We start from the raw sequence: 22,015 nt of genomic DNA, 5'->3' as shown, positions 1-22,015 counted from the left end.
TCGAAGAGGCTGATGGTTTTTTTTTGACTTCACTACATGTATGTTTTTTTTTATTCAAAGAAGAAAGGGCTGATTTGAGTCTGAGAAGACCGCGAGCCCGGCGAAGACACCATCTGATTAATCAGGGCGAGAGATGTGTAACGGCCACGCCAACGGGGGATACGTGGGGACAGAGGTGGGGACACCCGTGGCGGAAGTATTCCGACCACCCGTTGGGGGATTGGTGGTAGTCCTCACACGGCCATCCACAAACTCTGCCTGGGATTACAGGAGTGAGCCACTACTCGCGGCTCACTACATGTATGTTAACTTAACAAACAACAACGTGAGAGGGGAGCGTGCGCAGAGGGGATTTTCTATCGTAGGGAGGGCCAAAGCCGTCAGCGTGATCTTACCATACACGATAGGGCATGATAAGCATTCCAAGTAGAGGTATGGATTCCTGCCTTTATAATATCTAACAATTTTCATACGAAACGTACTTGGAAGGCAACGCACCTGACGTTCCGAACACGAAGTATTGAACGTTTCGAAGCGTTCGGCGATGATTTGTTTAACCTCTTAATTATTACGCTTGAAACTTAGACTTGTCCGTATTGGAAGTCTGGCGGGCCACGTAATGTTCGTAATATTTCCGAAAACAAGTGGTGAATTTTTGCGCCAAAAGGCGCCTAAACATTCGACTGGAGATGTTGTAGACCACGAAATTAATAGCGAAATTCGTGTAGTATAACAACATGAAATAGCCTTGGAGCACGTAGATGACCTCGTCGAGAGTCGTTTTGCCCTGGAATTCCATAATGAATCCTAGAATCCGTATGACGTAACTGGGCAAATTGAGCACGATGAATACGGTGGAAACGAGCAGAAGCATTCGAGCGATGTTGATTTGAGTCGCCGGCGGCCATTGACTTTCTTTGTCGTCTGACGCGTTACAAATATCTGCGGAAATAGGAAAATAATGAGAAGAAATTCCACGTTTTTTTCCCCTGTCAATATCAATGTAGGCTTCCACGTGAATCGGGTTAAATTTTCGTTGGCAATTTCGCCATAATGAAACGAAGGCCACGCAACGAGGAAGACGTTTACTCCTACTACACTACGCTAAAGCAGACATGGGAAAACTCACTAGTGAGTTTTAGAGACTCACTCTCACTCAAGAGTAAAAGTGGAACTAAATAAAAATCTTCAGTCATCGCCACTCTCGCTTTTCGTCACTCGCCGAGTGCACTCTTCCACAAAGAGTGATATTAGTCAAGGTCAAAAATTTCACTCTTATTCTTGGCGGGAAACTAAAAAATTTAAGAAGGGAAATTTGAATTCGTTCCAATAAGTATATATTAGCCTCCTTTGCCGTTAAAAGATTACACCACGCTCTGCAGTAAAATAATTAAATTAGTTTTAAAACTAAACTTCCCGCCTTCTTTTACTAGTCTTGAAATCGATAAGAGTGAAAGAGCTGATCTACACTACCTTCACTCTTTTCCCCGCTCGTAAGAGTGGAGTTTTTTGTTAGGGAGTGGAGTGAGAAAAGTGTAGGGGGAAATAACTCGCACTCCGAGTTTTGCCCAACTCTGCGCTGAAGACGGCGCCACACACCACACAAGGCAGCTTTCCCTCTTCCAATTAATAACGGGCCGGGACTCATAATCCATAGCACGTGATAAATGGAACGTGCTAGCGAGCGTGCGTCGCGAGCCTTTATTAAATAGAAGTGGGAAATCCTCCTAGTGTTGCGTAGTAGGAGTTAAAATCTTCTTCCTTGCTCGAAATTGAAGCTAATGCAGGAATGATTAACCCACCTACGAGCAACAAACACACCCCTCACAAGGAAATCGCGCATTTTCGTACGTACATTTCTCATTGGCTAAACGCGAGGGGGCGAGACATATTCCGAACTTTCACTTCCGACGGTGGCAGGTGCTAAATAGTCTAGTCAATGAGAATTGTACACACTAAAAAAAGAAGTGGGAAAAAATTGTGAGTGCTCTTTTATTAAAATCATCGAGGAACGAGCGAGCACTTAAATACGATGGTCAGTGGGTATTGTTCAGCGAGAAAGAGTAATTGAGCCAGCTCAGCGTGAGCGCTGAATAGTTCGCTCAGTCAGTGATTGTTCACGCTATGATGAGCGAAATCGGCTGATCGACGCGCTAGCCTCCTCAATTTTAAACGCCGCGACCTCTAGCGGCGGAAAAGTTCGTTCACTTGAAAGCGCTGACGGCAAATCGACTAGATAATATTATTTTGAAATTTTTTTCTAGCCCCAATGTGAGCGTTATGAGAAATTCCAATGTGAACGCTTTTTACGCTTGTTGTTAATTTTGTAAAACCTCGTCTGTCACGGCGTCAGCAGCTAGCCTTACACCGTGCTGCGACGTCACGTGACCGTTGAGCAACGGAAAAAGCTGCTCTTACAGCCGATGACTTCGTTTCTCTACGGACGGGCAACGTGACGTCAAAAAACCCGTTCAGGCAAAAAGGCTGGCCGTTGAGCTCAGCACTAAGTTTTTTAGAGTAAAGACTGGTTTTCGCTAGGACCAAAACGGCACGACGGCAAGCTTCGACGCGTAAAAATTGTATTTGGCCTAACGGAGATTTTTTGCGTCAACGTTCACCGCTGTGGCGTTTTTCTCCAAGTAAAAACCAGCCTTTATAGAACACAGCCAAGATCCTACTTTACGTTAGCAACGGTATCAACGAAAATAATTTGTCAGATACTTCGTTGAGAGCTACTGAACGCAGCCACAATATATAATCGGTGTACTTGATTTTTTAGTGTTCCTGGAATTGAACATGATGCTTTCTTTGCTTCGATTCGAGTAGAATTGATAGAGAGCGATACCGATTCTGGTGTTCATGAAAATGATCGAGACGACTGGAATGATGAGAGTCAGAATGGTGTCGATGATATTCAGATAATACATTATCCGGTAGCTGAAAGTAAAAGCAATTTCAAATAAGCGTTGAATTCATATTTTTGAATCACAGTGACTAGAATGAAATTATTTAAACTAAGGGATATTGACAATCTTGAGCGTTGCTCCTAACCGTGTCATGTCTAACATTAACCTCCTTCCTCATTAAAAAAATCCAGGTATAAATAAATTGGAAAGGCATTGAAAAGTAATTGATAAATATAATTGCAATTTAATAATAATAATAATTAACTACGCTAGGCCCAAGTCATTTAGCAACTTTTAATCAGACATTGGCAAAATCGTTAGTGATATTTACAAATTCAGTATCACTCAAGAGTGAGAAGGGAACTAAATAATAATCTTAACTGTTTCTCACTCTCGGTTGTTGTCACTCACCGAGTGCACTATTCCCTGAAGAGTGAGAATAGTCAAGGTCACCAATTTTCTTTCTTGGTGGGAAACTTGAAATTTAAGGTGGGAAATTTAAATTCGGTCCAATAAGTATATTTTAGCCTCCTTTGTCGTTAATAGATGGCACCACGCTCTCCAGTAAAGTAATTAAATTAAATTTAAACATGAGTTCCCCACCTTCTTCTAATAGCCTTGAATATCGATAAGAGTGAAAGAGCTTGACTACCTTCACTCTTTTCTGGCGAGCGCATTCTGCGAGTGATAAAAAAGTTGAGTTTTTTGTTAGGGAGTGGAGTGAGAAAAGTGAGGGGTAAAAACCACTCGCTCAAATGCACTCCGAGCTTTGCCCAACTCTGCTTTTAATGCCATAAATTCAGGTGCCCGGGTTAAATTTGTTAGGAGGGTGGTGGAAAGCTCTTAATGCAACGCGATACAACTGCTCCCAACACTAACTATAACGTTGGACAGTCGAAGATATTGGACATCTCCTAGTTGAGTGTCCGAGATTCGAAAACGTTCGAAAATTATATATTTACGCTAACGCACTGGAAAAGTCGGACGATTGTGTGGTGTATCTTTTGGGCTTAGGATCGGGGAGTGCGAAATGGCAAGATCTGGTCGTGACGAATTCTGGGGACAATTAAGAATTAAACCTCTTGCAAATGCATTGATATTTGAGCTGTACATATTGTAAATAACTTTATTATTAGTCCTCATCATCGCTTATTTTTATTTTTCTAAATTTCTATAGTTTTTTTTGACAAACTTATTCTATCGAAAGTATTGTATATAATATGATTTTGATTTGTTCTTTTACGTTAATAACAAGTGTATCTTTTTCGTACTTCTATAAGGTCTTTGGTGTTTTCGAGGGGCTGACCACTATCCGTAATCGATGTACAAGCCCGTAACTTTGACTAAAGTGATTACGTAATCGATTACAGATTTAGCACTACCAAAGCCTGTACTCGCGGTAATCGGTGTACATAATTTCAGGAAGTGGTTAGCCCCTCGGGTGTTAGCTGGGGTGTTTATCAAGTTAATGTACAGGGTGATTTAAATAATGTTCCTAAGGACCAAGGTGATTGATATAGCATTTAAGTTATATTTTTATGGTCAAGTTACTCTTCGGTTGTCAAGAATTAGTAGATTAATTAGTTACTCTTCGGTTGTCAAGAATTAGTAGATTAATTAGTTACTCTTCGGTTGTCAAGAATTAGTAGATTAATTAGTTACACTTCGGTTGTCAAGAATTAGTAGATTAATTAGTTACTCTTCGGTTGTCAAGAATTAGTAGATTAATTATATTTTTTATGGTCAAGTTACTCTTCGGTTGTCAAGAATTAGTAGATTGAGTTATTCTACAGGGTGGTTGATATTTTGATGAAATTTATACTTAGGTTGTAATAGTGCTCTTATTCATTTCAATCTACAGGGTGATTTATCATTGTTCATAATCAATGGACATTGGACAGGGTAATTAATAAAGCATGTTCATGAGTTTTTATTTGAGATTTATGTACAGGATGATTAAGATCTATTGTATGATTAATGTACAGAATGATTAAAATATTGTTTAAAATTAATGTACAGGGTGACTGAAATATATTGTATGATTAATGTACAGAATGATTAAAATATATTGTATAATTAATGTACAGGATGATTAAAATATATTGTATGATTTATGTACAGGATGATTAAAATATATTGTATAATTAATGTACAGGATGATTAAAATATTGTTTATAATTAATGTACAGGGTGACTGAAATATTGTCTGTAATTAATGTACAGGGTTATTAATGTATTGTTTATAATTAATGTACAGGGTGACTAAAATATATTGTATGATTAATGTACAGAATGATTAAAATATATTGTATAATTAATGTACAGGATGATTAAAATATATTGTATAATTAATGTACAGGATGATTAAAATATATTGTATGATTTATGTACAGGATGATTAAAATATATTGTATAATTAATGTACAGGATGATTAAAATATTGTTTATAATTAATGTACAGGGTGACTGAAATTTTGTCTGTAATTAATGTACAGGGTTATTAATGTATTGTTTATAATTAATGTAAAGGGTTATTAATGTATTGTTTATAAATAATGTACAGGGTGACTGAAATGTTGTTTATAATTAATGTACAGGGTGACTGAAATGTTGTTTATAATTAATGTACAGGGTGACTGAAATGTTGTTTATAATTAATGTACAGGGTGACTGAAATGTTGTTTATAATTAATGTACAGGGTGACTGAAATATTGTTCATAATTAATGGATAAATAAAACGTGGTCGTGGGTTTTTCTTGGAGTTAAAATTACTCTTTGGCTGATAAGGCTTAGTGGGTTAGTTATGTTAAACTGAAGGGTGATTGAGACAATGTTTTTCATATTCAATGTGGTTGAGGAAACCTCATTGTCGACAAAATTCTTCTTTGCTTATTAAAGTACGTTTATGAAGTTAATGTACAAAATGATGGTTTTAAATTTAAATTTAATATTCAAAACATATTTAGCACATCGGGGGATTTTGTGTACTGTAATGTCCGTGAGCTAATTGCGGAACATGGGCATTGCGAAGTAGGCCTAATAATAAAAATATAATAATAATCAAGCTAATACCCAAGGCACCACCTTAGACGCAAGTCATCTAGCGACTTTTAATAAGTGAGTTCAACACTTGATGTTATAAAATTATTCACGGTATAAATATGTAAATTCGACGGCATGGTTCCTGTTTTAAAAGATTATTAGGTTTACCAATTTTTTTAAGCGAATATTTATATAAAAGTGCGTTGTAAACGAAAAATATATAACCTAATGAATTTTAATCCTAATAGATCTATAATATTAATTACAGAGTACACAAGAATTTTTCAAAATTAAAAATTGTAATACCTCATCATGTTAGGGATGTTTTTCGTTTACCACAATTAAAATATGTTCATCAGTTGCCAACACTGACACTAAAATGAAGACATTTGAATAAATCCAGCTCTGGATTCTGAATGCGAGGGTTGGTCTTTGTTAGAAGTTGATTGCGTGTGTTGCTTATATACTGTAATTCATCTGAAGGTTTAAAATAAACATTTTGTTTGCCAATCGAAATATGGTCTTGTGAAAATAGGAAAATTTAGATAATATCGAAAACTTATAGGTTACGCATTAATCTTATCATTAGAGAGTGGATAATAGAAATATTTTACGAGAGTTAAGAACTTTCTAATATGATATTCAAGGATTGAAAGAAATATAACTGCATTTAATTTTGTAGGAGAACATTAAGCTAACGGTATAATAACTGTAAATTGTTATGTAATTTTCCCGTAAAATTTGATAGACAATTAAATTTTTAGTAGTAGTTCAGTTATTTTAAATGTATCCTTGTCGTAAATTTGGTTTTAATAGATCTATGAATTTTAATGAACAATTATACATTTTATTTTACGGTTAAATTACTGGCAGGTAGCTAGAGTGTACCTTTGCCAAGCAGTGATGCCAGGTCGCAAAAATGGTATCTCCCTTTCCTACCCTTGAAATTTCCCTTTTTTGAACCAAAATTTCCCTAGATGTGGGAAATTTCGCTCAATCAGCCATCATCGCATTTAAATTATATATTTACACAGGCCTAATTACGAGTGATTACGTTACGTATGTTTGTAGACAAAGTACATTTTAAACTATTTTAATTGTTTTTTTTATAAAGTAACGTGGCTTCCTCGTTTAAATGTTGCTCTTACGTCACAGTCTCTTACTTTTACAAGTCTACGAGCGCTCTGTACAGTCGCCAGGGGAATATAGCTTTTTCTAGCGCGCGTGAAAATTGCTCGTGCAAAAACTATACAATTAAAACTGGGTCTTGTCATGGACCAAGAATCTAAAGGGACTCACTGGTTAGACTTTAAAAAGCACGAATTAATACTGGGAAAAGGAAAATCACGGGTAATTTTAGTTCAATGTGGACAAACTTGGTGTCGCTGAAGTCGATTTCCAGCGTAGTTTCATAGAGAAGCTCGAGCGTTCACATTCAATGTTGACAAAATGGCGCCGCTGTTTTCGGTTAAATGATTAGGCTTAATAAGTTTTTGACCTTTTATTTTTGAAATTGGGAATTTAAAAGTTGAAGTAATGGTAATTAACCATAGTGTTAAGTAAAAATAACCAGTAAGCCGCGTATGACTGAGGTTTTTTAAACACATTTATTGGAATCCATATAAAAAAAATTAATGAACTCAGTCTAACCTAAATTTATCGCACGTACTGTCTCCTAAGCCCCAACTTACAGATATTGTTGAACAGAATTCTTGAGGCGCTTCAAGCGGCTGATGTACCTCAGTAAGCCTTCCGATTTAGGCCTCGCCTACCGTGTCAAAATATAGGGAAAAGTGAGTCCCCTTAAATTATTGGTCCATGGTCTTGCGCTTTAACAGCGATTTTCCCCAAGACGTCGAAGTCGTAGCGTGTCGCCATCTGATGGCGAAAAATCGAAATAAAAGTTTGCCTGTGAAATCCGGTTTCATTTCAACGACGGGACCGAAGCTGGTTAAGCCTAACGCGAGTTGTCGCGAAGAGATAAGCTTTAAACTAATATTTTACGACAATACCTGTTCATATTGAAAAAAATTATATATTCTTAAAAAATGTTGACTCATTATTTGTTTCGTTTCAATTTCTTCCAAATCAAGGATTTCGCCAGCCAACAAACGCGTAAAATTTGAAATAAGCGTCGTTAGGGCTACCTCAGCTCAACGTGATAACTTCACGCGCTACTGTTCGTCTCGTATCCATGGAGATAGCCGTTTACGCTATCGACGGAAGTTGAACAAACTAAAAAAATAGGGCAAAAAGTTACCGCCGGGAGTCACGTATACCGGTTCTGATTTTTTATGGGATAAATCGCTGTTAACGTTAGATTAATGGCGGATTCATACTTATAGGGAGCTAGTATATTCTGAACTTACGGTTTCATAGATATAGGCGTTAATAGCAGAACCTCATTACACTGTCTCTTCAAATATTAGTCGTAGTCCATTAACAGGTACGCTGGCAGAATAAACCTTAGATCAACTCAGGCGACCTTCATGGTTTCCGACTCCTCTTAATGCAAGTTGGAAACCATAATTTAGAACGTGCTAAGTCGTTATAAAGTTAGGACACAATTTGTTAATCGAGATCTTGCTTGGCTTCCTCTCGAAATATTGACGAGAAATGGAATGTAATGACATAATTTCAATTTTAATCCAATTTGTCAAAACTCAAGAAAAGAATTTTTGAAATGTTTGACGAAAGTTTGACAGAAAGCTTATGGAAAATTCAGGAAAATTCCAGAAATTAACTATAAAACTAAGAACTCTGTAAAGACGTGTAAAAACTTTTCAAATACAGTCAAATTTGTGAAAACTAGTGTTGTAAGTCGGAAATGACCGAGACCTTTTTGCCGGAAAATTTTCTGTATTTTTCCGAAAAAACAAAAGGTTTCATACCATGATTAGTCTAATATTGTTTGCAAATTTAAATAAAACGGCATTTTCACCTCATTTTTTCGAATCTAAAAGTAAAACTAAACCTCTAGACCAGTTTAAACTGATTAACAATGTAACACTATTAATGTTTTGTAGTATGTTTACTGTTATTAGACATTTTATATCGATAAAAAGTAAAAAAAAATAAAAACCCTCAAAAAGTAATTAATGTTTAATTTTTTTATTTTTCCGATTTGCGGAAAATTTTCCGCAATTCGAAAACTTTTTCTCGTCTCGGGATCATAAGTTTTTTTTCCTAACTACGAGAACTCGTCTCGGGATTATAAGTTTTTTTCCTAACTACGAGAGCTCATCTCGGGATCATAAGTTTTTTTTTCCTAACTACGAGAGGTCATCTCGGGATCATAAGTTTTTTTTTCCTAACTACGAGAGCTCGTCTCGGGATCATAAGTTTTTTTTCCAAACTAAGAGAGCTCATCTCGGGATCGTAAGTTTTTTTTTCCTAACTACGAGAGCTCGTCTCGGGATCATAAGTTTTTTTTCCTAACTACGAGAGCTCATCTCGGGATCATAAGTTTTTTTTCCTAACTACGAGAGCTCGTCTCGGGATCATAAGTTTTTTTTTCCTAACTACGAGAACTCGTCTCGGGATTATAAGTTTTTTTCCTAACTACGAGAGCTCGTCTCGGGATCATAAGTTTTTTTTCCAAACTAAGAGAGCTCATCTCGGGATCGTAAGTTTTTTTTCCTAACTACGAGAGCTCGTCTCGGGATCATAAGTTTTTTTTTCCTAACTACGAGAGCTCGTCTCGGGATCATAAGTTTTTTTTCCTAACTACGAGAGCTCGTCTCGGGATCATAAGTTTTTTTTTCCTAACTACGAGAACTCGTCTCGGGATTATAAGTTTTTTTCCTAACTACGAGAGCTCGTCTCGGGATCATAAGTTTTTTTTCCAAACTAAGAGAGCTCATCTCGGGATCGTAAGTTTTTTTTTCCTAACTACGAGAGCTCGTCTCGGGATCATAAGTTTTTTTTCCTAACTACGAGAGCTCATCTCGGGATCATAAGTTTTTTTTCCTAACTACGAGAGCTCGTCTCGGGATCATAAGTTTTTTTTTCCTAACTACGAGAACTCGTCTCGGGATTATAAGTTTTTTTCCTAACTACGAGAGCTCGTCTCGGGATCGTAAGTTTTTTTTTCCTAACTACGAGAACTCGTCTCGGGATTATAAGTTTTTTTCCTAACTACGAGAGCTCATCTCGGGATCATAAGTTTTTTTTTCCTAACTACGAGAGCTCGTCTCGGGATCATAAGTTTTTTTTCCAAACTAAGAGAGCTCATCTCGGGATCGTAAGTTTTTTTTTCCTAACTACGAGAGCTCGTCTCGGGATCATAAGTTTTTTTTCCTAACTACGAGAGCTCATCTCGGGATCATAAGTTTTTTTTTCCTAACTACGAGAGCTCATCTCGGGTTCATAAGTTTTTTTTTCCTAACTACGAGAGCTCATCTCGGGATCGTAAGTTTTTTTTCCTAACTAAGAGAGCTCATCTCGGGTTCATAAGTTTTTTTTTCCTAACTAAGAGAGCTCATCTCGGGATCGTAAGTTTTTTTTCCTAACTACGAGAGCTCATCTCGGGTTCATAAGTTTTTTTTTCCTAACTACGAGAGCTCATCTCGGGTTCATAAGTTTTTTTTTCCTAACTACGAGAGCTCATCTCGGGATCATAAGTTTTTTTTCCTAACTACGAGAGCTCATCTCGGGATCATAAGTTTTTTTTTCCTAACTACGAGAGCTCGTCTCGGGATCATAAGTTTTTTTTTCCTAACTACGAGAGCTCATCTCGGGATCATAAGTTTTTTTTCCTAACTACGAGAGCTCATCTCGGGATCATAAGTTTTTTTTTCCTAACTACGAGAGCTCATCTCGGGATCATAAGTTTTTTTTCCTAACTACGAGAGCTCATCTCGGGATCATAAGTTTTTTTTTCCTAACTACGAGAGCTCGTCTCGGGATCATAAGTTTTTTTTTCCTAACTACGAGAGCTCATCTCGGGATCATAAGTTTTTTTTCCTAACTACGAGAGCTCATCTCGGGATCATAAGTTTTTTTTTCCTAACTACGAGAGCTCGTCTCGGGATCATAAGTTTTTTTTTCCTAACTACGAGAGCTCATCTCGGGATCATAAGTTTTTTTTCCTAACTACGAGAGCTCATCTCGGGATCATAAGTTTTTTTTTCCTAACTACGAGAGCTCGTCTCGGGATCATAAGTTTTTTTTTCCTAACTACGAGAGCTCGTCTCGGGATCATAAGTTTTTTTTTCCTAACTACGAGAGCTCATCTCGGGATCATAAGTTTTTTTTCCTAACTACGAGAGCTCATCTCGGGATCATAAGTTTTTTTTTCCTAACTACGAGAGCTCATCTCGGGATCATAAGTTTTTTTTTCCTAACTACGAGAGCTCGTCTCGGGATCATAAGTTTTTTTTTCCTAACTACGAGAGCTCATCTCGGGATCATAAGTTTTTTTTCCTAACTACGAGAGCTCATCTCGGGATCATAAGTTTTTTTTTCCTAACTACGAGAGCTCATCTCGGGATCATAAGTTTTTTTTCCTAACTACGAGAGCTCGTCTCGGGATCATAAGTTTTTTTTTCCTAACTACGAGAGCTCATCTCGGGATCATAAGTTTTTTTTCCTAACTACGAGAGCTCATCTCGGGATCATAAGTTTTTTTTTCCTAACTACGAGAGCTCGTCTCGGGATCATAAGTTTTTTTTTCCTAACTACGAGAGCTCGTCTCGGGATCATAAGTTTTTTTTTCCTAACTACGAGAGCTCATCTCGGGATCATAAGTTTTTTTTCCTAACTACGAGAGCTCATCTCGGGATCATAAGTTTTTTTTTCCTAACTACGAGAGCTCGTCTCGGGATCATAAGTTTTTTTTTCCTAACTACGAGAGCTCGTCTCGGGATCATAAGTTTTTTTTTCCTAACTACGAGAGCTCGTCTCGGGATCATAAGTTTTTTTTTCCTAACTACGAGAGCTCGTCTCGGGATCATAAGTTTTTTTTTCCTAACTACGAGAGCTCATCTCGGGATCATAAGTTTTTTTTCCTAACTACGAGAGCTCATCTCGGGATCATAAGTTTTTTTTTCCTAACTACGAGAGCTCGTCTCGGGATCATAAGTTTTTTTTTCCTAACTACGAGAGCTCGTCTCGGGATCATAAGTTTTTTTTTCCTAACTACGAGAGCTCGTCTCGGGATCATAAGTTTTTTTTTCCTAACTACGAGAGCTCGTCTCGGGATCATAAGTTTTTTTTTCCTAACTACGAGAGCTCATCTCGGGATCATAAGTTTTTTTTCCTAACTACGAGAGCTCATCTCGGGATCATAAGTTTTTTTTTCCTAACTACGAGAGCTCGTCTCGGGATCATAAGTTTTTTTTCCTAACTACGAGAGCTCGTCTCGGGATCATAAGTTTTTTTTTCCTAACTACGAGAGCTCGTCTCGGGATCATAAGTTTTTTTTTCCTAACTACGAGAGCTCGTCTCGGGATCATAAGTTTTTTTTTCCTAACTACGAGAGCTCATCTCGGGATCATAAGTTTTTTTTCCTAACTACGAGAGCTCATCTCGGGATCATAAGTTTTTTTTTCCTAACTACGAGAGCTCGTCTCGGGATCATAAGTTTTTTTTTCCTAACTACGAGAGCTCGTCTCGGGATCATAAGTTTTTTTTTCCTAACTACGAGAGCTCATCTCGGGATCATAAGTTTTTTTTCCTAACTACGAGAGCTCATCTCGGGATCATAAGTTTTTTTTTCCTAACTACGAGAGCTCGTCTCGGGATCATAAGTTTTTTTTTCCTAACTACGAGAGCTCGTCTCGGGATCATAAGTTTTTTTTTCCTAACTACGAGAGCTCATCTCGGGATCATAAGTTTTTTTTCCTAACTACGAGAGCTCATCTCGGGATCATAAGTTTTTTTTTCCTAACTACGAGAGCTCGTCTCGGGATCATAAGTTTTTTTTTCCTAACTACGAGAGCTCGTCTCGGGATCATAAGTTTTTTTTTCCTAACTACGAGAGCTCGTCTCGGGATCATAAGTTTTTTTTTCCTAACTACGAGAGCTCGTCTCGGGATCATAAGTTTTTTTTTCCTAACTACGAGAGCTCATCTCGGGATCATAAGTTTTTTTTCCTAACTACGAGAGCTCATCTCGGGATCATAAGTTTTTTTTTCCTAACTACGAGAGCTCGTCTCGGGATCATAAGTTTTTTTTTCCTAACTACGAGAGCTCGTCTCGGGATCATAAGTTTTTTTTTCCTAACTACGACAGCTCGTCTCGGGATCATAAGTTTTTTTTTCCTAACTACGAGAGCTCATCTCGGGATCATAAGTTTTTTTTCCAAACTAAGAGAGCTCATCTCGGGATCGTAAGTTTTTTTTTCCTAACTACGAGAGCTCGTCTCGGGATCATAAGTTTTTTTTCCTAACTACGAGAGCTCATCTCGGGATCATAAGTTTTTTTTTCCTAACTACGAGAGCTCGTCTCGGGATCATAAGTTTTTTTTCCTAACTACGAGAGCTCATCTCGGGATCATAAGTTTTTTTTTCCTAACTACGAGAGCTCGTCTCGGGATCATAAGTTTTTTTTCCTAACTACGAGAGCTCATCTCGGGATCATAAGTTTTTTTTTCCTAACTACGAGAGCTCGTCTCGGGATCATAAGTTTTTTTTCCTAACTACGAGAGCTCATCTCGGGATCATAAGTTTTTTTTTCCTAACTACGAGAGCTCGTCTCGGGATCATAAGTTTTTTTTTCCTAATTACGAGAGCTCATCTCGGGATCATAAGTTTTTTTTTCCTAACTACGAGAGCTCATCTCGGGATCATAAGTTTTTTTTTCCTAACTACGAGAGCTCGTCTCGGGATCATAAGTTTTTTTTCCTAACTACGAGAGCTCATCTCGGGATCATAAGTTTTTTTTTCCTAACTACGAGAGCTCGTCTCGGGATCATAAGTTTTTTTTTCCTAACTACGAGAGCTCGTCTCGGGATCATAAGTTTTTTTTCCTAACTACGAGAGCTCATCTCGGGATCATAAGTTTTTTTTCCAAACTAAGAGAGCTCATCTCGGGATCGTAAGTTTTTTTTTCCTAACTACGAGAGCTCGTCTCGGGATCATAAGTTTTTTTTCCTAACTACGAGAGCTCATCTCGGGATCATAAGTTTTTTTTTCCTAACTACGAGAGCTCGTCTCGGGATCATAAGTTTTTTTTTCCTAACTACGAGAGCTCATCTCGGGATCATAAGTTTTTTTTTCCTAACTACGAGAGCTCGTCTCGGGATCATAAGTTTTTTTTCCTAACTACGAGAGCTCATCTCGGGATCATAAGTTTTTTTTTCCTAACTACGAGAGCTCGTCTCGGGATCATAAGTTTTTTTTTCCTAATTACGAGAGCTCATCTCGGGATCATAAGTTTTTTTTTCCTAACTACGAGAGCTCGTCTCGGGATCATAAGTTTTTTTTTCCAAACTAAGAGAGCTCATCTCGGGATCGTAAGTTTTTTTTTCCTAACTACGAGAGCTCGTCTCGGGATCATAAGTTTTTTTTTTAACTACGAGAGCTCGTCTCGGGATCATAAGTTTTTTTTCCTAACTACGAGAGGTCATCTCGGGATCATAAGTTTTTTTTTTCTAACTACGAGAGCTCGTCTCGGGATCATAAGTTTTTTTTTCCTAACTACGAGAGGTCATCTCGGGATCATAAGTTTTTTTTTCCTAACTACGAGAGGTCATCTCGGGATCATAAGTTTTTTTTTCCTAACTACGAGAGCTCGTCTCGGGATCATAAGTTTTTTTTTCCTAACTACGAGAGCTCGTCTCGGGATCATAAGTTTTTTTTTCCAAACTAAGAGAGCTCATCTCGGGATCGTAAGTTTTTTTTTCCTAACTACGAGAGCTCGTCTCGGGATCATAAGTTTTTTTTTTAACTACGAGAGCTCGTCTCGGGATCATAAGTTTTTTTTCCTAACTACGAGAGGTCATCTCGGGATCATAAGTTTTTTTTTCCTAACTACGAGAGCTCGTCTCGGGATCATAAGTTTTTTTTTCCTAACTACGAGAGCTCGTCTCGGGATCATAAGTTTTTTTTTCCTAACTACGAGAGCTCGTCTCGGGATCATAAGTTTTTTTTTCCTAACTACGAGAGCTCGTCTCGGGATCATAAGTTTTTTTTTCCTAACTACGAGAGCTCATCTCGGGATCATAAGTTTTTTTTCCTAACTACGAGAGCTCATCTCGGGATCATAAGTTTTTTTTTCCTAACTACGAGAGCTCGTCTCGGGATCATAAGTTTTTTTTTCCTAACTACGAGAGCTCGTCTCGGGATCATAAGTTTTTTTTTCCTAACTACGACAGCTCGTCTCGGGATCATAAGTTTTTTTTTCCTAACTACGAGAGCTCATCTCGGGATCATAAGTTTTTTTTCCAAACTAAGAGAGCTCATCTCGGGATCGTAAGTTTTTTTTTCCTAACTACGAGAGCTCGTCTCGGGATCATAAGTTTTTTTTCCTAACTACGAGAGCTCATCTCGGGATCATAAGTTTTTTTTTCCTAACTACGAGAGCTCGTCTCGGGATCATAAGTTTTTTTTCCTAACTACGAGAGCTCATCTCGGGATCATAAGTTTTTTTTTCCTAACTACGAGAGCTCGTCTCGGGATCATAAGTTTTTTTTCCTAACTACGAGAGCTCATCTCGGGATCATAAGTTTTTTTTTCCTAACTACGAGAGCTCGTCTCGGGATCATAAGTTTTTTTTCCTAACTACGAGAGCTCATCTCGGGATCATAAGTTTTTTTTTCCTAACTACGAGAGCTCGTCTCGGGATCATAAGTTTTTTTTTCCTAATTACGAGAGCTCATCTCGGGATCATAAGTTTTTTTTTCCTAACTACGAGAGCTCATCTCGGGATCATAAGTTTTTTTTTCCTAACTACGAGAGCTCGTCTCGGGATCATAAGTTTTTTTTCCTAACTACGAGAGCTCATCTCGGGATCATAAGTTTTTTTTTCCTAACTACGAGAGCTCGTCTCGGGATCATAAGTTTTTTTTTCCTAACTACGAGAGCTCGTCTCGGGATCATAAGTTTTTTTTCCTAACTACGAGAGCTCATCTCGGGATCATAAGTTTTTTTTCCAAACTAAGAGAGCTCATCTCGGGATCGTAAGTTTTTTTTTCCTAACTACGAGAGCTCGTCTCGGGATCATAAGTTTTTTTTCCTAACTACGAGAGCTCATCTCGGGATCATAAGTTTTTTTTTCCTAACTACGAGAGCTCGTCTCGGGATCATAAGTTTTTTTTTCCTAACTACGAGAGCTCATCTCGGGATCATAAGTTTTTTTTTCCTAACTACGAGAGCTCGTCTCGGGATCATAAGTTTTTTTTCCTAACTACGAGAGCTCATCTCGGGATCATAAGTTTTTTTTTCCTAACTACGAGAGCTCGTCTCGGGATCATAAGTTTTTTTTTCCTAATTACGAGAGCTCATCTCGGGATCATAAGTTTTTTTTTCCTAACTACGAGAGCTCGTCTCGGGATCATAAGTTTTTTTTTCCAAACTAAGAGAGCTCATCTCGGGATCGTAAGTTTTTTTTTCCTAACTACGAGAGCTCGTCTCGGGATCATAAGTTTTTTTTTTAACTACGAGAGCTCGTCTCGGGATCATAAGTTTTTTTTCCTAACTACGAGAGGTCATCTCGGGATCATAAGTTTTTTTTTTCTAACTACGAGAGCTCGTCTCGGGATCATAAGTTTTTTTTTCCTAACTACGAGAGGTCATCTCGGGATCATAAGTTTTTTTTTCCTAACTACGAGAGGTCATCTCGGGATCATAAGTTTTTTTTTCCTAACTACGAGAGCTCGTCTCGGGATCATAAGTTTTTTTTTCCTAACTACGAGAGCTCGTCTCGGGATCATAAGTTTTTTTTTCCAAACTAAGAGAGCTCATCTCGGGATCGTAAGTTTTTTTTTCCTAACTACGAGAGCTCGTCTCGGGATCATAAGTTTTTTTTTTAACTACGAGAGCTCGTCTCGGGATCATAAGTTTTTTTTCCTAACTACGAGAGGTCATCTCGGGATCATAAGTTTTTTTTTTCTAACTACGAGAGCTCGTCTCGGGATCATAAGTTTTTTTTTCCTAACTACGAGAGGTCATCTCGGGATCATAAGTTTTTTTTTCCTAACTACGAGAGGTCATCTCGGGATCATAAGTTTTTTTTTCTAACTACGAGAGCTCGTCTCGGGATCATAAGTTTTTTTTTCCTAACTACGAGAGGTCATCTCGGGATCATAAGTTTTTTTTTCCTAACTACGAGAGGTCATCTCGGGATCATAAGTTTTTTTTTCCTAATTACGAGAGCTCATCTCGGGATCATAAGTTTTTTTTTCCTAACTACGAGAGCTCGTCTCGGGATCATAAGTTTTTTTTTCCAAACTAAGAGAGCTCATCTCGGGATCGTAAGTTTTTTTTTCCTAACTACGAGAGCTCGTCTCGGGATCATAAGTTTTTTTTTTAACTACGAGAGCTCGTCTCGGGATCATAAGTTTTTTTTCCTAACTACGAGAGGTCATCTCGGGATCATAAGTTTTTTTTTTCTAACTACGAGAGCTCGTCTCGGGATCATAAGTTTTTTTTTCCTAACTACGAGAGGTCATCTCGGGATCATAAGTTTTTTTTTCCTAACTACGAGAGGTCATCTCGGGATCATAAGTTTTTTTTTCCTAACTACGAGAGCTCGTCTCGGGATCATAAGTTTTTTTTTCCAAACTAAGAGAGCTCATCTCGGGATCGTAAGTTTTTTTTTCCTAACTACGAGAGCTCGTCTCGGGATCATAAGTTTTTTTTTTAACTACGAGAGCTCGTCTCGGGATCATAAGTTTTTTTTCCTAACTACGAGAGGTCATCTCGGGATCATAAGTTTTTTTTTCCTAACTACGAGAGCTCGTCTCGGGATCATAAGTTTTTTTTCCTAACTACGAGAGCTCATCTCGGGATCATAAGTTTTTTTTTCCTAACTACGAGAGCTCGTCTCGGGATCATAAGTTTTTTTTTCCTAATTACGAGAGCTCATCTCGGGATCATAAGTTTTTTTTTCCTAACTACGAGAGCTCGTCTCGGGATCATAAGTTTTTTTTTCCAAACTAAGAGAGCTCATCTCGGGATCGTAAGTTTTTTTTTCCTAACTACGAGAGCTCGTCTCGGGATCATAAGTTTTTTTTTTAACTACGAGAGCTCGTCTCGGGATCATAAGTTTTTTTTCCTAACTACGAGAGCTCATCTCGGGATCATAAGTTTTTTTTTCCTAACTACGAGAGCTCGTCTCGGGATCATAAGTTTTTTTTTTAACTACGAGAGCTCGTCTCGGGATCATAAGTTTTTTTTCCTAACTACGAGAGGTCATCTCGGGATCATAAGTTTTTTTTTTCTAACTACGAGAGCTCGTCTCGGGATCATAAGTTTTTTTCCAAACTAAGAGAGCTCATCTCGGGATCGTAAGTTTTTTTTTCCTAACTACGAGAGCTCGTCTCGGGATCATAAGTTTTTTTTCCTAACTACGAGAGCTCATCTCGGGATCATAAGTTTTTTTTCCTAACTACGAGAGCTCATCTCGGGATCATAAGTTTTTTTTTAACTACGAGAGCTCGTCTCGGGATCATAAGTTTTTTTTCCTAACTACGAGAGCTCGTCTCGGGATCATAAGTTTTTTTTTCCTAACTACGAGAGCTCCTCTCGGGATCATAAGTTTTTTTTTCCTAACTACGAGAGCTCGTCTCGGTCTCATTAATCTAAATTTTTTAACGCGATAGCTCGTCTCGGGCTCCTATTTTTCTCCTAAACACAAGAGCTTGTATCGAACTCACAATTCCTCTCCCTACACATTTGAGCTTGTATCGAACTCACAATTCCTCTCCCTACACATTTGAGCTTCTCTTGGGCTCATAATTATTTCTGTTACTAACAAGGGCTCGTCTCAGTCTCATAAGAATTTGCATAACTCGCGGGGCTCATTCCAGTATTTTCATATCTTTTTTAAGTCTTAATATTTTTTCATATTGATGTATAAATCATAAGTCAAACGAAACAGCCGGGTGACCAGGCCTGGCACTCTCTTTACTACAACAATTCTATAAGGTACTTTACTTTGGACCAATCAGAAAACGACTGTGTTAAACCATGTTATCCGAAATAGGCAATTTCGTAAATTCCGTATTAACCCAGAAGGCCAGAGGTCTCTTCAAGGGCGACACGGCCAACTGTGATCACGCGCTGTTCGCGCTGCTAAATAGCTATAGCGCAAACAGCACGTAATCAAAGTTGGTTAGAAAGGAACATTTACGGTTACGGCACGTGTTTCTCTGCGCCACAGCGCTCCCCAGTGGCCAAGGGAAACATAATCGTGCAAAAACGGACACATAAACGTCTCTTAAAAATTCTAAAATCTCATATCGGGCTCGTTACAAAAATATGGTCTCATGAATAGAACATGAAACATCTTTCACCAACATTATTATATTAATTAATTAATATTATTAATAAGTAAGTTATATTTTATAAAATTGATATGTCGCATAAAAATTAAATTTCATTCATATAATTTTGTAGTATTTTAGTTATTTTCACGTAATTTTAATGATTACTAATTAATATTTTAAAAATTTTTTAAAGCCAGTGTCGGCTCTATCATTGCCTAAGTTATTTTTGATTGGGTCTATGTATCAAAGATGGCTATGGTTGCTCAGATCGCCGGGAAGGTGCTTCCACCTAGTATCGACTTTGAAAAACGTTTTGTCGTTTATTTTCAAGTCGACAATTACGTGTTTGCCGAAAAGCCAATCCAAGCGAGGTCGAATGAGCACGTGATTACAAATAGTCCTTTCTGATACGTGATTACGATTACCCAATGAGCTAAAAGCATGCTTTTTCGCCACGCCATATGAGTAAATTATGCTGGGTAATGTGCCTAATCAACTTGTTTAAATTTGCACGCTGGCGACATATGTCGATAAAGAACGCAATAATACTAGAGCCGACACTTGCTTTAAGAAATTTATAAAATTGGATGGCAGTAAAAACTAACTTGGCTCCTAGAGAAGAGTCGGTCCCCCGATTGCATCGGGCTTTTTAGTGACGAACGTGTATTTTCCAGCACGGGACTGACATTTGGTCCTCGAAGAACAAATTTAAAAGGTTCAAATTTTTCGCTACTAACTTTTCTTCACAAAAATTGTTTCAATAAATAAATGCCTCTTGTTATATTTTGTATTGCATATCTAAATCTACACTAAGGGTCATTCCATGTGAACTCACCCAGTGATGTCACCATGGGTAAAGCGATTTTATTCAAATTTTATACACGTTTTATCCAATATTCAAAACTACTAATTATCAATTTTGAGAGCAAAATAATAAGTAGTTTTCAAAATACGACCATATAGTCACTAACCCCAGTTTTTTGGTTTACGCGTTCAACGAAATCGCCCCCTTGACAAAATGTTGAATAACTTTCTATTAAATCATTATATTTACATGAAATTTTGGATGTTAGGGTATATTTAGGTGCGGAATCGCATGGTTATGCTCAAAGGTTTGTAGACTCTCTAGGTTATATTTTAATGACCCATAAATTGAAAATTTTTTTTTTGGGGGGTAGCGTTCGCTGCGCTATATAGTGACGTCGACAAAAGAAATACAATATTTTTAAAATATCATTTTAAAGTTCACAAAGAGGGCTTTCTTTTGATATCAAAAAATCTTTGCGTTTTAAATGTTTCTTCATTTTCTAGACGAAATACCGATATTTTAAGATTTTAAAAAACTACTACTTTTTTCTGTAGTAGTATTACTATTTATTTGTATAAAACAATGAATAATAATTTTAAAATATTTAATAATTATAAATTTAATAAAGTTATTATATAGAAATGTATTTAACATTTTAAAATAACTAACAAATATTACTCTTAAAATATTGGGATCTAAAAGTCGTTCCTCTAAGACGTTGTAACATTTAAACTGTTGTTATAAAGAATTATTATTATTATAAAAATATTTTTGAAAAAAAAATTTTGGAATATATTTGTTCCTTGAACATGTTGTTGTACTAAAGTTTTAATCAATTCAAGATTTAGGAGGTTTTTACAATTTTTGTATTCTGACGCGGCGCCGTCACTGAAGTAGTGGATATGTTTTACGTTTGGTACAAGTGTAATTAGGTGTTTTATGAAATTAGTGATGAAACAGTGGACTGTGCCCGCACCATGGTCCATTTCATTGCTAACAATGCAACAGCTTATACAGTTCAATTCCGTCCCAGATTTGTAATATGTGACAAACGGATGCAAGGTCGCTTGACTGTTCTCAGAGTGGAAACCCTGGACAGCATCTTGAACGATGAAAGAATAGTTTTCAGCAAAGTCTAGGAGAGTCACAACGTGGTTGTCTGGTAATTTTTCTTTGAGGTTTCTTAGGTAAGAAGCCTGCGATTTCGCAATGAAATGATGTGTAATTGCTCTCTGTATACGTTCGGAAAAATTAGCAATGAAATCACTGGCACTTTCTTTAACGTCAAGTAATTTTGTTCGCCCATCCACATGTAGCAACAATTAAAATGTAATTTCATCATCTAATTCCACTTCCGCGTCTTCAAAGAGTGTGATTAGATATTTTGAAAATAACTCATTTCCAGGACACCTTTCACATCCGTGAAGCATGCATTGTCGTTCGTCTGTGGTGCAAACGTGTTTCAATATAAGAGCTTTGTAATCCATTTTAACTGGTAGAGCGAGTGTCATCAACTTTATGTTTTGGTGAATTTCGCAGACGCACACGTTATGAATTCCATTGGACGAAGCAGTTACGCACCACATTGGTCGTAGGCTACAAAACTTGGAAAACCCAATTTTTAAGTCCGGGTGAATTGTTTTAAACTGTAAGTAGATCTCGCGTATGTTGGATAGCAAAAGCTTTTTCTGGTTTTGAATTTTAATACCACCTTGTCGGAGCGTAACAAACTCTTTCCTTCCAGGGCACATCCTAGAAACCTCGTCCTCTTCGTAAAAAGAAGACGCTGTAGCTTCTAAATAATAATTTATTTCCACGTTTTTGATCTA

General features: G+C 37.4%; 1 protein-coding gene across 1 annotated transcript; it reads right to left on the bottom strand.

Moving 5' to 3' along the window:
* Positions 1-568: 568 nt before the first annotated feature.
* Positions 569-21,498, bottom strand: LOC149960295 (uncharacterized). The gene is made up of 4 exons (XM_090167436.1): positions 21,454-21,498; positions 21,240-21,382; positions 2,768-2,937; positions 569-942 (listed from the first exon to the last, which is right to left on the bottom strand). The coding sequence occupies exons 1-4, from the start codon at positions 21,496-21,498 to the stop codon at positions 569-571; spliced, it is 732 nt and encodes a 243-aa protein (XP_090023562.1).
* Between the last annotated feature and the right edge of the window lie 517 nt (positions 21,499-22,015).

This window comes from Leiobunum rupestre, chromosome 2 (assembly GCF_980474605.1).
Source record: "Leiobunum rupestre chromosome 2, qqLeiRupe1.1.hap1, whole genome shotgun sequence".
NCBI classification, from domain to species: domain Eukaryota; kingdom Metazoa; phylum Arthropoda; class Arachnida; order Opiliones; family Sclerosomatidae; genus Leiobunum; species Leiobunum rupestre.
Note: the sequence above shows the minus strand (reverse complement) of the source record. Positions and strands in the feature narration are given on the sequence as shown.